Consider the following 13678-nt stretch of genomic DNA (forward strand, 5'->3'; position numbering starts at 1 on the left):
TCTCCGAATACACCAACACGTCATCTAAGAAGGCCACGCAATTCTTGTAGAGCAAAGGCCCCAGTACATGGTTCATAAAGGCTTGAAAACACGCGGAGCCTGTTTGTAATCCAAAAGGCATAACGAGGTATTCAAATGCCCCCAAAGGGGTGAACATGGTGGTCTTCCATTCATCCCCTTTCCTTATACGTATCAGGTTGTACGCCCCCCTTAGGTCCAGCTTTGTAAAAATCTTTCCTTTTCGCACCCTGGTCAAAATATCATCAATCCTGGGCATAGGAAAAGCCGCCGGCTCTGTCACTGCATTTAGGGCCCGAAAGTCACATACCAGCCTCGGCTTGTCCGTGTTTTTTTTATCCACAAAAAACACTGGGCTACCCCCCGCTGCCTTGGACTCTCTGATGAAGCCTCTCTTCAGGTTCTTGTCAATGAACGCTCGCAATTCCTGCATCTCCCTGTCTGACATGGCATACAACTTGCCTACAGGAAGCTGTGCTCCAGGGAGTAAATTGATCTGGCAATCAAAGGGCCTATGCGGGGGTAGTTGGTCCGCTTCCTTCTCGCTGAACACGTCGCTGAGATCAGCATACTGTGGTGGCACCTTCCCCTTCTCCATCACTTCCGTCCCTGCTAGGGTGGCTTGGGCCCCTGCTGACCCCTTTTCCGCCCTGCAGTGTTCTAAGCAGTGTGCGGAACCGAAGGAAACCACTCTTTGATGCCAGCCCACCAGCGGATCATGTAGGGCTAGCCAGCTCATTCCCAAAATAATGGGAGCGCCTCCCAAGGTGGCCACATTAAACGCTATCAGTTCTGTGTGCCTTGCCACCCTCATTATCATTGGGACGGTCTGCAAGCTGACGCCTCCTCCCAACAGTTCCCTGCCATCAATCGTGGTCACCTGCAGGGGGTTGCTTAAAGGGATAGTCTGTATCTGGTGTTCAGCAGCAAACTCTTTGCTCATGAAATTGCAGGAGCTGCCTGAGTCCAACAGCGCCTTTATTTTTAGGGGGTGTCCATTTTGCAGCTCTAGCGACACTTCAATCACTAGAGCAGGTCGAGGAGCTTCTGGCACTGGCACTTGGGGAAGGGGCACTTTCACTGCTCTTTGGCCTGGCTGCAGTGCCCTGCTGGCAACCAGACGTTGGCTTTTACCTGCTCCGTTTCTCCCTGCTCTTCCCCCTCAACAGCTCCCACCATCCCTTGCCATTCCTTCCTCTGGGGGCAGACTCTGGCAAAGTGGCCTGGCTGTTGGCAGAGATAGCATTTCCGGGCTCCCTTTCCCTTCTTCTTCGCCCCCTCACTGGGCTTTGAAACTGCGCGCGCGCGGGCTGTTCCGATTTCCATCGGCTCTGCCGGCGGGAAAGCTGGCTCAGGAATGTCTGGAATGCGTAACTCCTTCCAACGTTCCCCTCTCCCTTCCCGCCTCTCCAAGGCTCTTGCCTCCTGGCGCGCTCCAATGGTCAGCGCAGATTTGGTCAGCTGATCCATAGACCCCGCCCTGGGGCTCCTGGCCAGCTCGTCTTTCACAGCTGAAGAAAGACCTTCTTCAAATAGCATCTGAATGGGTGCCGCCGATAAATCCCACCCCAATCTGTGAATCAGCATGGTAAATTCAGTCCAGTACTCACGGACAGATCTGCTTCCCTGCTTGCAAGCCATTAGCTGTCTGCGTACCGCCCCTTCCTCAATATCGCTGGAAAACATGATATCCATTGCACGAAAGAATTTCATAGTGTCCTTTAGGATATCGTTGTGCGTTGCCATCAGGGGTCGAACCCAGTCCCGCGCCCCCTTCTCAAGATGCCCAATTACGAACGCAACTCGCGATTCCTCATCAGGGAACTCATCAAACTGCACATTCAGAGCATATTGCATCTCAGTCCTAAAGGCATGATAATCCTTGGGGTCCCCCCCAAACTTCTGCACCAATCCTGGTACCTTTCTGGGGAACTGAGTGGTTCTCCCCTTTTTGTCAGCATCCTGAGCCCTTCTCTCCTCGAGCCTCGCCGTCTGCAGCGCAAGTTGGACCTCCAGAGCTTGATACCTTTCTTCCAAGCTTGGACCAGCTCCAACCCCTGCGTCTCCGGTTCCGACTGGGTTGCTCATGATGCTTTCTCCTGCACAGGCAGCGTACAGTGACTGTCAGACTGCTGTCACGGGGATGGTTAGCTGCTTGTGCTTAAAATTGTGCCCCTTCAGAGTTTGTGCGACCCCACAAACCTCTGTGTGTGACAGAGCTCCTCAGACATGTCTGCTCTAGTCACTAGTAGAGTCTGACAGTGGCTGTCTGCGGAAGCGCTTCCAGCAAAGAAGTTCCTTAACGGAAACGCGTCTCCTGGACTCACGACGTGGCAGCTTCCGGCGCAGCATGGGTCTCCCTGCAGTTGCTTCTGACACCTCCCCGCTATTTTCGCTCGAAGTGTCTCTCACCCCTTTCTCTCCCCTGCTGCTTCCTGCCTGGGCTGCTGCGTCTCTCTCAGCATTACTGAGATCCTCCTCCAGAGACCCCGCGCTCCCCCTGCTGGTCCCTGCTTTGGCTGTTGACTCTCTCCCAGTCTCTGGGAGCCTTACCACTTCCCTTTCCTCCGATGTCAGTTCCCTGACAGCCTCCAACCTAGATTAAACAATTTCACAAAGGATAAAGCCTACTAGCCATGATGGCCGCATACCACTGATGACTATTTTATCTACTACTGTATTTTAATTTTCTCAGTTGTTTACTGCTATTCAAGCCTTGAATTTTAATGTAGTTTATTGATCTCTTGTAAGCCATTTAAGGAAAATAAACACTCTAAACAGTGTACTAGAAATCTATCCGATAATTTTAAAAGAACCAAAATGACTACCTCCAAGATCAGAGGCAATGTGCTAAAGCATCAGGAGTTGGTATTGCCCTCATGTCCCAGTTGTGGGCTTTCCATTGCCATCTGGTTTTTCACTGCTGGAAAAAAAGATGCTGGACTAGACAATCCTTTGGCCTGATCCAGAAGGGGTCTTATGTTATTATTAACTGTATTTGGATTTGCCATTTAGAATGTTACGGTCTTGGGACAAAAAGGTATTAAAAGATTTATGTCATGTTTTCCATTGTAACTCAGCCATCTCAAGAATGCACAAGACAAAAAATATAACCAGCAAGGAGACACAGAGGTTCTCCCAGGGCTGGCCTGAAATTGCCTATTCTCAGAGGTCCATAGAATTATGAGCCTAAGCATATTCTAATAAAATGGAAGCATATATGTATTTTAATTTTAGGATCTCTTTACCTGTCTCAAGTTCATAGGACATGTTATATTTCTTTAGGCAAATCTATATTCAGTTTTTCCTTTCATTTTACCCCAGTGTGTAGATACTACTTTGTGGCATTTATAAAGCGCCAACACACTTGATTCCTATATTCTTTGGAAGCTTAGAGCTTATAGATCTGCAGAAATACAATTCCACCAAGTCAATACAGACACATACATGCAATACTCAAAAACATTATACCTTACAGATATGTTTACCCATGGGCAGAACACAGAAGAATAATGAACTAGGGTGGAGGAAGAAAGAGAGTGTCTCTTCCTTAATGCATGGAACACCAATTAATTTGTGGTGTTCTGATTGTGGCCTCAACCAAAAGCATCAGATTTCAAAGCTGCAGATTCGGTATTTGAAAACTTTGCCCCCTGTGGCTTTCCTCTTTACTGTTTACTTAATTTCAGCGGCAAATGCTCTTAATGAAAAATTAGGCCAACTTTTGCATGGTTTCTCTTAAGTTTTCTAGGATTATATTATTAACATCATTATTACATTTATTACCTGCCTTCACCAGCAAGTCCCAGGGCAGGTTACAATAATTTAAAATTCTTTATTATTTTTAAAATAAATTAAATAATATTTAATTAATTTATAAAATACAAATACTGCACTACACAGTACAACAAAGTAAGGGTAAGTTACACCTCCTCTCATTTTAAATGAGTCGATTCAATAGTGTTGAATATATCTGTTTTCAGATCTGGATATTCAGTAATAAAACCTGTTAAAACAAATTATAGTCACAGGAATAGGATGTCTTCTGGAAACACGCTTCTCAGTTGTCAAAGGTCAGAGTAAAGATGTATGTCTCCAGCATTCACTGAAAGCTTTATAGCAGGCTTCCTCAAACTTGGTGCTCCAGATTTTTTTTTTTTTTGGCCTACAACTCCCATGATCCCCAGCTAGCAGGACCAGTGGTCAGGGATGATGGGAATTGTAGTCTCAAAACATGGAGGGCCGAGTTTGAGTAAGCTTGCTTTATAGTGAAGGTGCCAGATACATCTCTGTGAGGAGGAAATTCCAAAACTCAGAGGCTATCACAGAGCATGTCTTCTCCCAGAGTGTCACCTGTTGAGATTCTGCGGATGGTGAAACAACCAAAAGGGTATCCTCTGGCAATATTAGAATGCTACAGGAAAGGAGTAAGCCTTTCAGGTATTTTTGGCCTAAGTCATGTAGGGTTTTCAACACTAATGTGAGCACCTTGAACTAGGCCCAGAAACAAAATGGTAACTAGTGCAGCTGTTTTAAAATAGGGATTATACAAGAGTTCTAAGGAAAACCCTAGCCAGTAATCTGGTCACTGCATTTTGAACCAGCTGAAGTTTCTGAGTTGACTTCAAGGGCACACCAACATAGAGAGCACTGCAATAATCCAATCTGGAAGTTACCAGATCAAGGTGAAACCCACAATGTGTAGCTGACAAACCAACTGGAGCTGGAAACAGGCACTCCTGGCCACAGAGGCTACCTGGGCCTCAGGTGACTTCACTGGGTTGAGGAATATCCCCAAGTGACAAGCCTGATCCTTCCAGGGGACTGCAATCCTGTACAGAACCTCTTCAACTCAAGACTTGGAACACATAATACCTTTGTCCTTTCAGGCTTCAGTTTCCAGTTGTTGGCCCACATCATTGCGTTCATACCTCAGCCACCTCTCTTGATTCATATGGAACAGAGAGATAGAAGTGCTACCCACATATTAGTAACACTTCACTCCAAAACTGCTGGTGACAGTTCCCAGGGACTTCATATAGGTGTTAAATAGCATGGGGGACGAGTTGGAATCCTATAGAACAGTGTTCCCCAACCTTAGGCCTCCAGCTGTTTTTGGACTACAATTCCCATCATTCTTGACCACCGGTCTTGCTAGCGAGGGATGATGGGAGTTGTAGTCCAAAAACAGCTGGAGGCCCAAGGTTGGAGAACACTGCTATAGAACACCACAGGGAACTCCAGTGGTGTCAGTGGCCTTCCATAAATGCTTTCTAGAAATGACCCTGGAGGTAGGAGTGGAACCACTGAAATACAGTGCCCTCAAACACCACCTCATTGAGCTGCTCCAGAAGGATGCCATGGTCAATGGTATCAAAAGCATCTAAGAAGAATAAACAGGATTGTACTCCCCTCCATCTCTCTTCTAACAAATTTATCAACCACTGTGATCAAGACAGTTTAGGGCCATGAAGGGGCCTGAGGCTAGACTGAAATGGATCCAGACATTCATTTTCCTCCAAGCATGTCTGAAGCTCAATTGCAACGATCCTCTCAAGCACCTTCTCCAAAAAGAGGATATTTGCCACTGAATTCCAGGTCTAAGGAGGTTCTCTTAAAGAGTGGACACACCACCGCCTACTTCAAGACAAATGGTTCCTCACCCATTCCAATGAAGCACCAATCACTCCCTGGACCCTATTAATCTCCTATGGTTAGCTTTAAGAAGCCAAGATGGGCAAGGGTCAAGAGGGTTGAACTGTACCTGGAAAGTCCAGCACAATTTGTGAGTTTGCACAGACCTCATTTCTCCTTCCAAAGCTTTACCCCTTACATCCTTCTCTGATCAGCAACAATTAGGAAAAAAGACTCCTTACCTCTACAAGACCAAGACAAGGGTTTCTTAGATCAAAGTTATTCCATTGTGGGTGCACACTAACACTAAACACACCTGTTTGTTTAAAACGAACTGATGCATGTAAACTGGGATTCGGCCTTTTGCTAATTACCAAGTGGAGGTAACGCATTGTGTGTGACTATACTAGTCTTCCTCTGCCTGGTGTCCTCCAAGCACTTCATGTCACAACTCCCACCAGGCCTAGCCAGCACAGGCTACAATTTAACATCTGCTCAGCTCATTGGGGGAAGAGGAGTAATCCTGGCAGATAGTTTTGAAAAGAAGCATTAGTTCTTCTTCCACCATTTTGAAACCTACATGGAGTCTATTTTTTTAAATAAACCATTAGTTCAGTAGTATTGTATTATAAACTGGACTCCCAAATTCAGGCCATATGGTTCATCATGTGTATTACTCTTATATCATGTAAAACATCTGGAATTCTATCCCCAACCCTGAGACAGTGAATAAACCAGTTCTCAAGTCCAATCCTCTTTATATCAACCAAGTTAATCACACCACATAAATTCAAGGATGGGGACTAAGTACTTGTAGACTATCATATTCTCACTCTAACAGTTGTGCTTTGGGATTCCACTTCACTGGATATGAGAATATATTTTTAAACGGACTGGCAGCACATCACTTTGTGGAAACTGCTTATACATCAAGAAGATGTTCTCTGGAGGAAAAAGGAAGCTAGCGTCAGAAATGAAACAGAGCTATGGATAAAATTGTTGGCAAACACAGCTGGTATCAATAGTATTGAAATACCTTTTAAAAAAAAGAAAAGAAAAAGGAAGGAAGGAAGGAACACACCCATCCACACATTTCAGTACATAGCTGATAATCCATCAATAACTACTCTCAGCAATCCAGGCCAATCTGAACCAGGACCCCTGAAGTGCATAGCTTCTCATTACCAATCCTGTGAGCCATCTGGCTATACAATTGGAAGATTTAGCAAGGGGTGGGGGTAGTTTCCCAACTCATGCAGCATGCCAGTCTAATTCCACTGGTCATGAAGAAAACATTCCAGCAAAATTACATCCAAGCTTTCCTTCCCTTTGCTATTGTGAGGGGGCACAACTTTATTTACCTGCCAATAAAGCAGTGTTTCCTAATTTATTCTTGTGTTGTTCCCTATCAATAGATCTAGAGACAATACCAGCATGCTTGTTAGCGTTTACAGATAACAAAAGAACTCTTTTGGCCAAGCCACTCAGGATAGTTGTTTGCAGAAACAAATGAGCCATTGTTTAGTAGCCTTCATGTCCAATATAACATCAACATTTATTCCACATCTGATATTCAGTTGTATTTTACCCCCATTAAACAATGACCCAAAGCACTTTTTCCACTGTTATAATGTGGTCCTTTTAAAACTGCTCTTAAGCATGTTCACCATAAGATAAACTGGACATGGACCCAATACTTTCTGAAAAATAATTTTCCTTCTTTCCAGTGATCACCCTGAGTTTACTATGATTTCTTCACTTATGTTAATAAGGCACACCACCAGCCAACAAAACCTAAGCCATCTTCCCTCCATCACTCTCCTGCCCACTTAGCACACATCCTGAGAACAATACACTGACCTCAGCAGTTCCTTTGCATCTCTCCTCACTCCTTTCCCCATCAATTAACAGAAGAGAGTGACAGCTGGGATACGTTTCCTCATTAGCTGGTCTTCAAAGCTCTTTAAATTTGCAACACCTGGCCCTCTTAGGTTTCCTTGCCTCAGAAACCGGAGGATGGCCTGGACCCCGGCCAGCCTTGCCATCCTCCCAGCACCAGAGCACGCCTGGGCCTCTCATATCTTGCTGGGAAGCAAGGTGGGGCTGTAACCAGAGCCTCCCATCACCCACAGCCTCCTTCCCCTCCCCGGCCAAGAAGTTAAAGCCGCTACCTGAGCTGTCCATGGTGCTGCAGTCGAGCGGCTGGTGCTGCTGTCGCGCTGGGCTCCGGGCTGCTGCTGCTGCCGCCACCACCGCGGGGATCACCCCTTGTTTGCTGATGCTGCCGCCGCCTCCGCCGCCGCCGGTTCGCTCCCGGCTGCCGCAGAAGTCACCGTTGCTGTCCACGAGCTGCAAAGATTCATAGCCATCATTGTTGGTCTTTTTCCGGTAGCTCCCGAGGAGGCTCATGAGCTAGTCAGGCACAGAGGGCCTCCACTGGCATAAAGGAGGAAGCGGCAGGAGGAGGAGGAGGAAGAAAGGGAATCACAAGTGCATAACCTTCCCCGAGAGGCGGAGGCAGCCACACGCCCAGAAAGGGGGCTGCAGCCCCAGCAGGGCCTTCCTGGCGAGCGAGCTGGTGGGTGTATGCGCGCGCGGTGGCAGCCTACCCGCCTCCCTCCAGCCGTCCCCGCCTCTCTGCCTGGAAGCGATTGGAGCAGCCTGGGCAAGGCACGCCTCGCCTTCCACGGACGAGAGCCGGGGCCTGGCCATTAGGGAGCACATCGCTTTCCAGCGATCTGGTGCCCGGAAGCAATCCGGGAGCCGCCTTAGCCGTGCCTCCGTTGCCATTGGGCTTCTCCTCTCCGCGCACAGAGCATCGCCAGCCATGCAACTGTCAATCTCAATGGTCATGCAGGAAGGGGACGCGGGGGCTCGACAGCAGGAGCAGCCCTACTGAAAGCTGCAGAGCTCCGCGTTCCACAACCCAGGAGTGTTCCTCGGTTTTAAGTCAGCCGGCAGAATTCCATCAAAGCGGAAGTTTTCCCAGCTGCCTCCCACGCCCTGTATGTGATGCATCCTCCACTCTTGACTCCAGCACTTTCTCACGTCCCAGTTCTCCCAGATTATTTTTTTAAAAAAATTTTGCCGCCTCTTTCCCTTGTTTTAGGAAGGGGCGAAAGAGAGCGAGAGAGATTACAACCAAAGGAAGGGGAAGGGAAGCATAGAGCTATCCTGAGTTTGTAATCAGGATAACTGGAATGTTAAAAGAAAAGCGAAGTAGATGGGGGTCTGTCCAACAATAGCATCCAGGTACATGTGGGTGTTGAAACACTGGATGCTATGCTAGTTAAAAAGTAAGTATTATTGAGTTAAACAGGGTTTTTAGACTGCACAGATTTGCAGCCTAAAAGGTGGCAATAGGTGGCCCATCTGCAGAAAGAGAAAAGCAAAAACAACCATATCACTGGAAGGAAGTGGCCCTAACTTGCTGAAATAAGTTGAGTTCCTTTGCATGCCCTAATGTCGTCCATAAAGAAACCTTTTCTGAAAGGAAAAGATAGTGTTGTAGAAACAGGCTCTGTCTGTTAAACCTGCCACCTATGGCTTGAGCCATTTTTTCTATAGCCTTACTACAGCTCTGTTTACAAAGGCTGCAGTCCTAACCATACCTCTAGGGTGCTTCATTTTCCAAGACTGTGAAGGCCTTACTATTCACTTTGGGAGTAACACAGAACTACAAATGACATCAACTCAATTTAAGCAGCTATAGGGCTCAATGCAATTGACTTGCAGCTGCTAACCTCTGTGACTTTTGCAAAAACTATTGGTGGGGTGAATATATGTACTATATATAAATCTAAAACAATTTTTTAAAAAAACAAAACCTGATGGTGGGGTCAGCATGAGAAGCGCAGTTACAAATGAACTTCTCTACCATCACGTTGCAGCCTGGGAAACTGGAAGGTCTTACTTGCTAGATAGGTAGGAGTAGATTCAGGAAAAAGGTTGTGATAGTAAATGATACAACAAAGTCACTATGGGGTGAAATGTTTTGAGAGTGGTGGCTAGAGGGTTACACCATTCCCTAGAACATTAACACAGCCTGGGTCAACATGGAGACAGGTTAATGATGATCAGCCAGCAGAACTGTGACACACAAAAACATCAAAGAGCAACTGGTCACCATGCCCAAAGTCACTAGGTTTAGGATGACCTTAATGATTCATCTGTTATTATAGCAAATCAAAAGAAGAGCAATTATTTGAAGAAAAGAAAGAGCTGTTGGACTCCAAATTGCCTGGGAGCTGTACCCTGTCATTGAGAAGCTTTTACTCTTCCTTTGACCCACAAAAATCCCAGAGCCTGAGGCTGACCATAATTATTCCATGATGTGAGAAAGCAACACAAATCATTCTTCAGCCAACATAAAAAAAACAACCATAGGCAATATATATTTTATGAAATAGAGTGTCAGAAGTTTTTTTGCGTTCTCATGCTTATATTGTCCTAACTTCATTAACCCAGATAGAGGCTAGGTTCTCCTCTCATTAGGTACAGTGATACAGAAGGACTATAGAACAAGGGTAGAGTGGCAGTGAAATTGAGTGATTTCAGTGCAAATTCATTAGAATCCCAATTAATCCTTTCTGGGCTCCTGAACAAATCCTGTCAGCCAGGCTATAGCACACAAGTACAATGAAGATGATTAGCTTATTAGAATGGATTAACATTTACAGATTGATCGTATCATACAAAAAGATGGTCCTCCGTTGCTCCTCCGCATAAGTTTGTTTATAAAATTGTGTTTCTAAATGCTATATAAGTTGCTGAACCAGTATAATATTAATACATATTGCTAGAATAGTCTATAGCAAACACAAAAAAGGGTTTTGAAATGGATGGTATTCTTACCAATATCTACACATTTCGGAGATCTATACAGTGGTCTGTGAACATGGAAAAAGCTTTCTGCTATTGTCCCAGCTTCAATCCATGCACATTCTTTAGCACAAGATGCTGCTGCACTTTCATCTATGTGCAAAATGCTAAATGTTTGCAAGAGAATGCAACTAAGAACTACTGAGATAATTTGGATAAATGTAATGCTTTCTTTTATGCCTGCAGCTCACTGAAGTACATCAAGATGTGTATTCATTACTAGTGCTTATATTCATTACTAGGACTTCCACTCAGTGGCCTGTTAGTGATTGCATTTAGACTTCTATAAATTAAATCTGTGTATATTGTTATGCTCTCTCTGCTTGTCTGAGCTGTGACAAGCTCCAGAGGTTTGTGCTTTCCTTTCAAATGAAGGATTACTGGAGGTTTATTGGATTTTGTAATATTTGCATTTATTTACAAATACACAGGTTGAACATAGGTGAACTTAAAATATTCCAACTGACAGCCAAAGCCCACTGCTGCCACATTGGCTCTCCAGAAGGAGGTAGCTGGGACCCCCAAAATACTGTTATGTAAGATGAAATTTGTTTGTTGCCACCTAGATTAGGAGTGGATAACTGGATCTGGCTGGTGAGCTAGAACCTTCCTACCCTTGTGGCACCACTTATCTGTCAATCACCTGGCATTATTATGATGTCAGGTAACAAGTTCAAAGGGGCTGGCTCTGTGCACCAATCAGCTGATTAGTGAGCAGAGCTATCCCTTCTGAAGTCCACTCATAAGCGCTTTGTATTGAAACCACCCCATCCCAATGGGTAACTTCTTAATGCAATCAAGCCCAGTGGGGCTTCCCGTCAATGGCAGTTGAGAAGCATACCTTCTGAAACATACAGCTGATGGAAGTTCCAAGCCACCTCCTTTTGCTGTCCAGCAGGCTATTTATTCAGTCCCTCAAAAATGTCTTCCTCTAACATTACTGGCATCCTGTCTGGTTTTGCTTGCCTTGTGTTTTTCTTCATTGACTTGCCAAATAAAGCAGCCTTTCCCTTTTTATTGATTATTCTCCCAAGGCTTTCATTTCAGCAGTAGTTATCAAGCAATTTCAGTCTGTATGTCATTCTCTTGCTCCTTTCCTCATCCAAGAGAATGAATGTAATTTCATAAAGAATGTATGAAGTTGGGAGGGCAGGTGGAAAGAGGGTGGGAGGCAATCAATGAATTCTTCCACAATTATTCAATGGAACAATGTCTGTTTCACTGTAGAATTGTCAAGGTGTTTGAGAAGATTGTGCAAGTGGCAGACCTTTCATAGAAATGAATGAAAGGCATTAAACTTTCCAAGAGCAGTTGCCGCAAAGTGTTGCTTTACAGAGGGTTTCCAGTGCTCAAATGTTTTTAAGCAACTTTTAAAGTGAGTCAGGGTCAATATGGCTGCTTACCCCTATGCACTGTGGCTTTTGATGAGAAGAAATAGATATGAAAAGACAGCACCAACATAGTTTAAAAAGATGGGTGGGAACATTAACAAAGCTAAACATTTCCCCCACTCCATCAGTAGGCAAACCACCCTTTTTAGAACATTTTGAGGACCTGGATGCAAAGAAGCAGCTGTTAGACTGGCCACTTGCTCATGAGGAGTGCAACCAGTAATTAGCCAGGATGCGCTACAGGTGGATAAGGCTGGTGCTGACAATACAGGCTGCAAGCCTCCAGACATCTACTGATAATATATAAGCCTCAAGAGGGAGTCAGAAGGAAGAGCGAAAGCTTCTAAATGGGTTGTTTAGTGAGCAGTCATGCTTATATGTTTCCAAAGAAGCTACATGACATTGCAAGCACTTGGCTGTTATTTTGTGCTTTCCACTGCATTTCCCCTCTCACTTTTCCATACCCACCAACATTTCTCCGATAAAAAATAGGGACATCCTATTTGATAATAATAATAGTAATAATAATAATATTTATACCCTGCCCAACTGACTGGGTTGCCCCAGCTACTCTGGGCAGCTTCCAACCTATATAAAAGCATAACAAAAAACATTAACAATTTTTTAAAAACCTCTATACAGGCCTGCCTTCAGATGTATTCTAAAGCTTGTATTGTTACTTATCCCCTAGGCTCAGGGGTCACATAGTGGCAAAAAGAAACACAATATGAAGATTGAAGCAGTACAGTGATCAAAGGAAGGGAGCAAAGCTTTTTTTTTGGGGGGGGGGGGGAAATGGGGTCCCAATTGCTCCAGCCATTTTTGTCCCAATTGCTCCAGCCATTTTTTTCACTCTTCCCCCCCCCCAACCCCCAGCAATTTCTTTCTCCAGTCTGCTAACACACAAAAATGGGGAGGGGGGCTTTCCCTGACCATACATGAGAGATGTGTGTTTTAACTAGCTATCCAAATGCCCATTGGACAAATAACTTTTAATTAGGACTAAGAAAGCTTGAGATCATTTTTACTAGCACGCTCGCTCTTTCTTTTCTTAGATATTTCTAGTATTGCAGAATAGAGTCAGCTTATCTGCAATCAATGGCTAATGCACTAGGGTGGGGTGGGGATCCTGGCATTGAGGCACACAGAGTATACGGGAGACCCTGAAGGGGGGAAGGGGAAACAGAGAGAGGGACCCCCTCAAGGAGCCTTTCCCGCCTGCTCATGGGCAGTTTACTGGGCACCGACATGCCACATGCCCAACAGCTCGGACAGGTCTAGGTAGCAGCCTTGGATCCACCGGTGGATGATGAGTCCAGGCTAGCACCATAGAGAAAAGGTAAAGAGTGATCCTCGTGTGCACACTTCCTGGCTCCGCTGTCAGAGCAAGTCTTTGTACGGAAAACAGGCGTGTCCATAGAGATAGGAAAAAGTAAAGAGTGATACTCGCGCGCACACTTCCTGGCTCTGTTTGCAAAAAAATAAAAAAAAATTGCGCCGATAGCCGCCACCAGCTCTGGCAGGGAAAGCGGGACATTCACGGATCCAATCAGAATTAGGAACGGGCTTCTGTAATCCGTGATGTCCCGCTAAAATAGGGACACTTGGAGGATCTGATATATTCTGCTGTGAAGACAGATGGAAATAATTCATCCAGCAATCCTTATCTTCCTTCAGCACGCCTTTAACTCCCTTATCACTCCCTCCCTATACTACTGCTTCTCCTACTACTAATATATTTAAAGATTTTGTTG

At 45.2% G+C, this 13678-nt stretch overlaps 1 protein-coding gene and 1 long non-coding RNA gene across 6 annotated transcripts in view; one reads left to right on the forward strand and one right to left on the reverse strand.

Annotated features, from left to right (window-relative positions):
* LOC309534981 overlaps nt 1-13678 on the forward strand; it is a 131822-nt gene that overhangs the window by 38091 nt on the left and 80053 nt on the right. The gene's annotated exons all lie outside the window — the stretch shown is intronic.
* The window catches only part of DNAJC6 (DnaJ heat shock protein family (Hsp40) member C6), a 55654-nt gene that overhangs the window by 35995 nt on the left and 5981 nt on the right, over nt 1-13678 (reverse strand). The window contains exon 2 of one of the 5 annotated variants that reach the window (XM_082227554.1): nt 7824-8001. In XM_082227554.1, the coding sequence (XP_082083680.1) occupies nt 7824-7836 (13 nt within the window). In that variant the 5' untranslated portion in view covers nt 7837-8001. Of the gene's footprint in view, nt 1-7823; nt 8342-13678 lie in introns of those variants that run through there. The other 4 variants (XM_082227551.1, XM_082227550.1, XM_082227553.1 and 1 more) reach the window with 4 other exon arrangements.

Source organism: Podarcis vaucheri (assembly GCF_965113315.1).
Source record: "Podarcis vaucheri genome assembly, chromosome: 6".
Classification (NCBI taxonomy): domain Eukaryota; kingdom Metazoa; phylum Chordata; class Lepidosauria; order Squamata; family Lacertidae; genus Podarcis; species Podarcis vaucheri.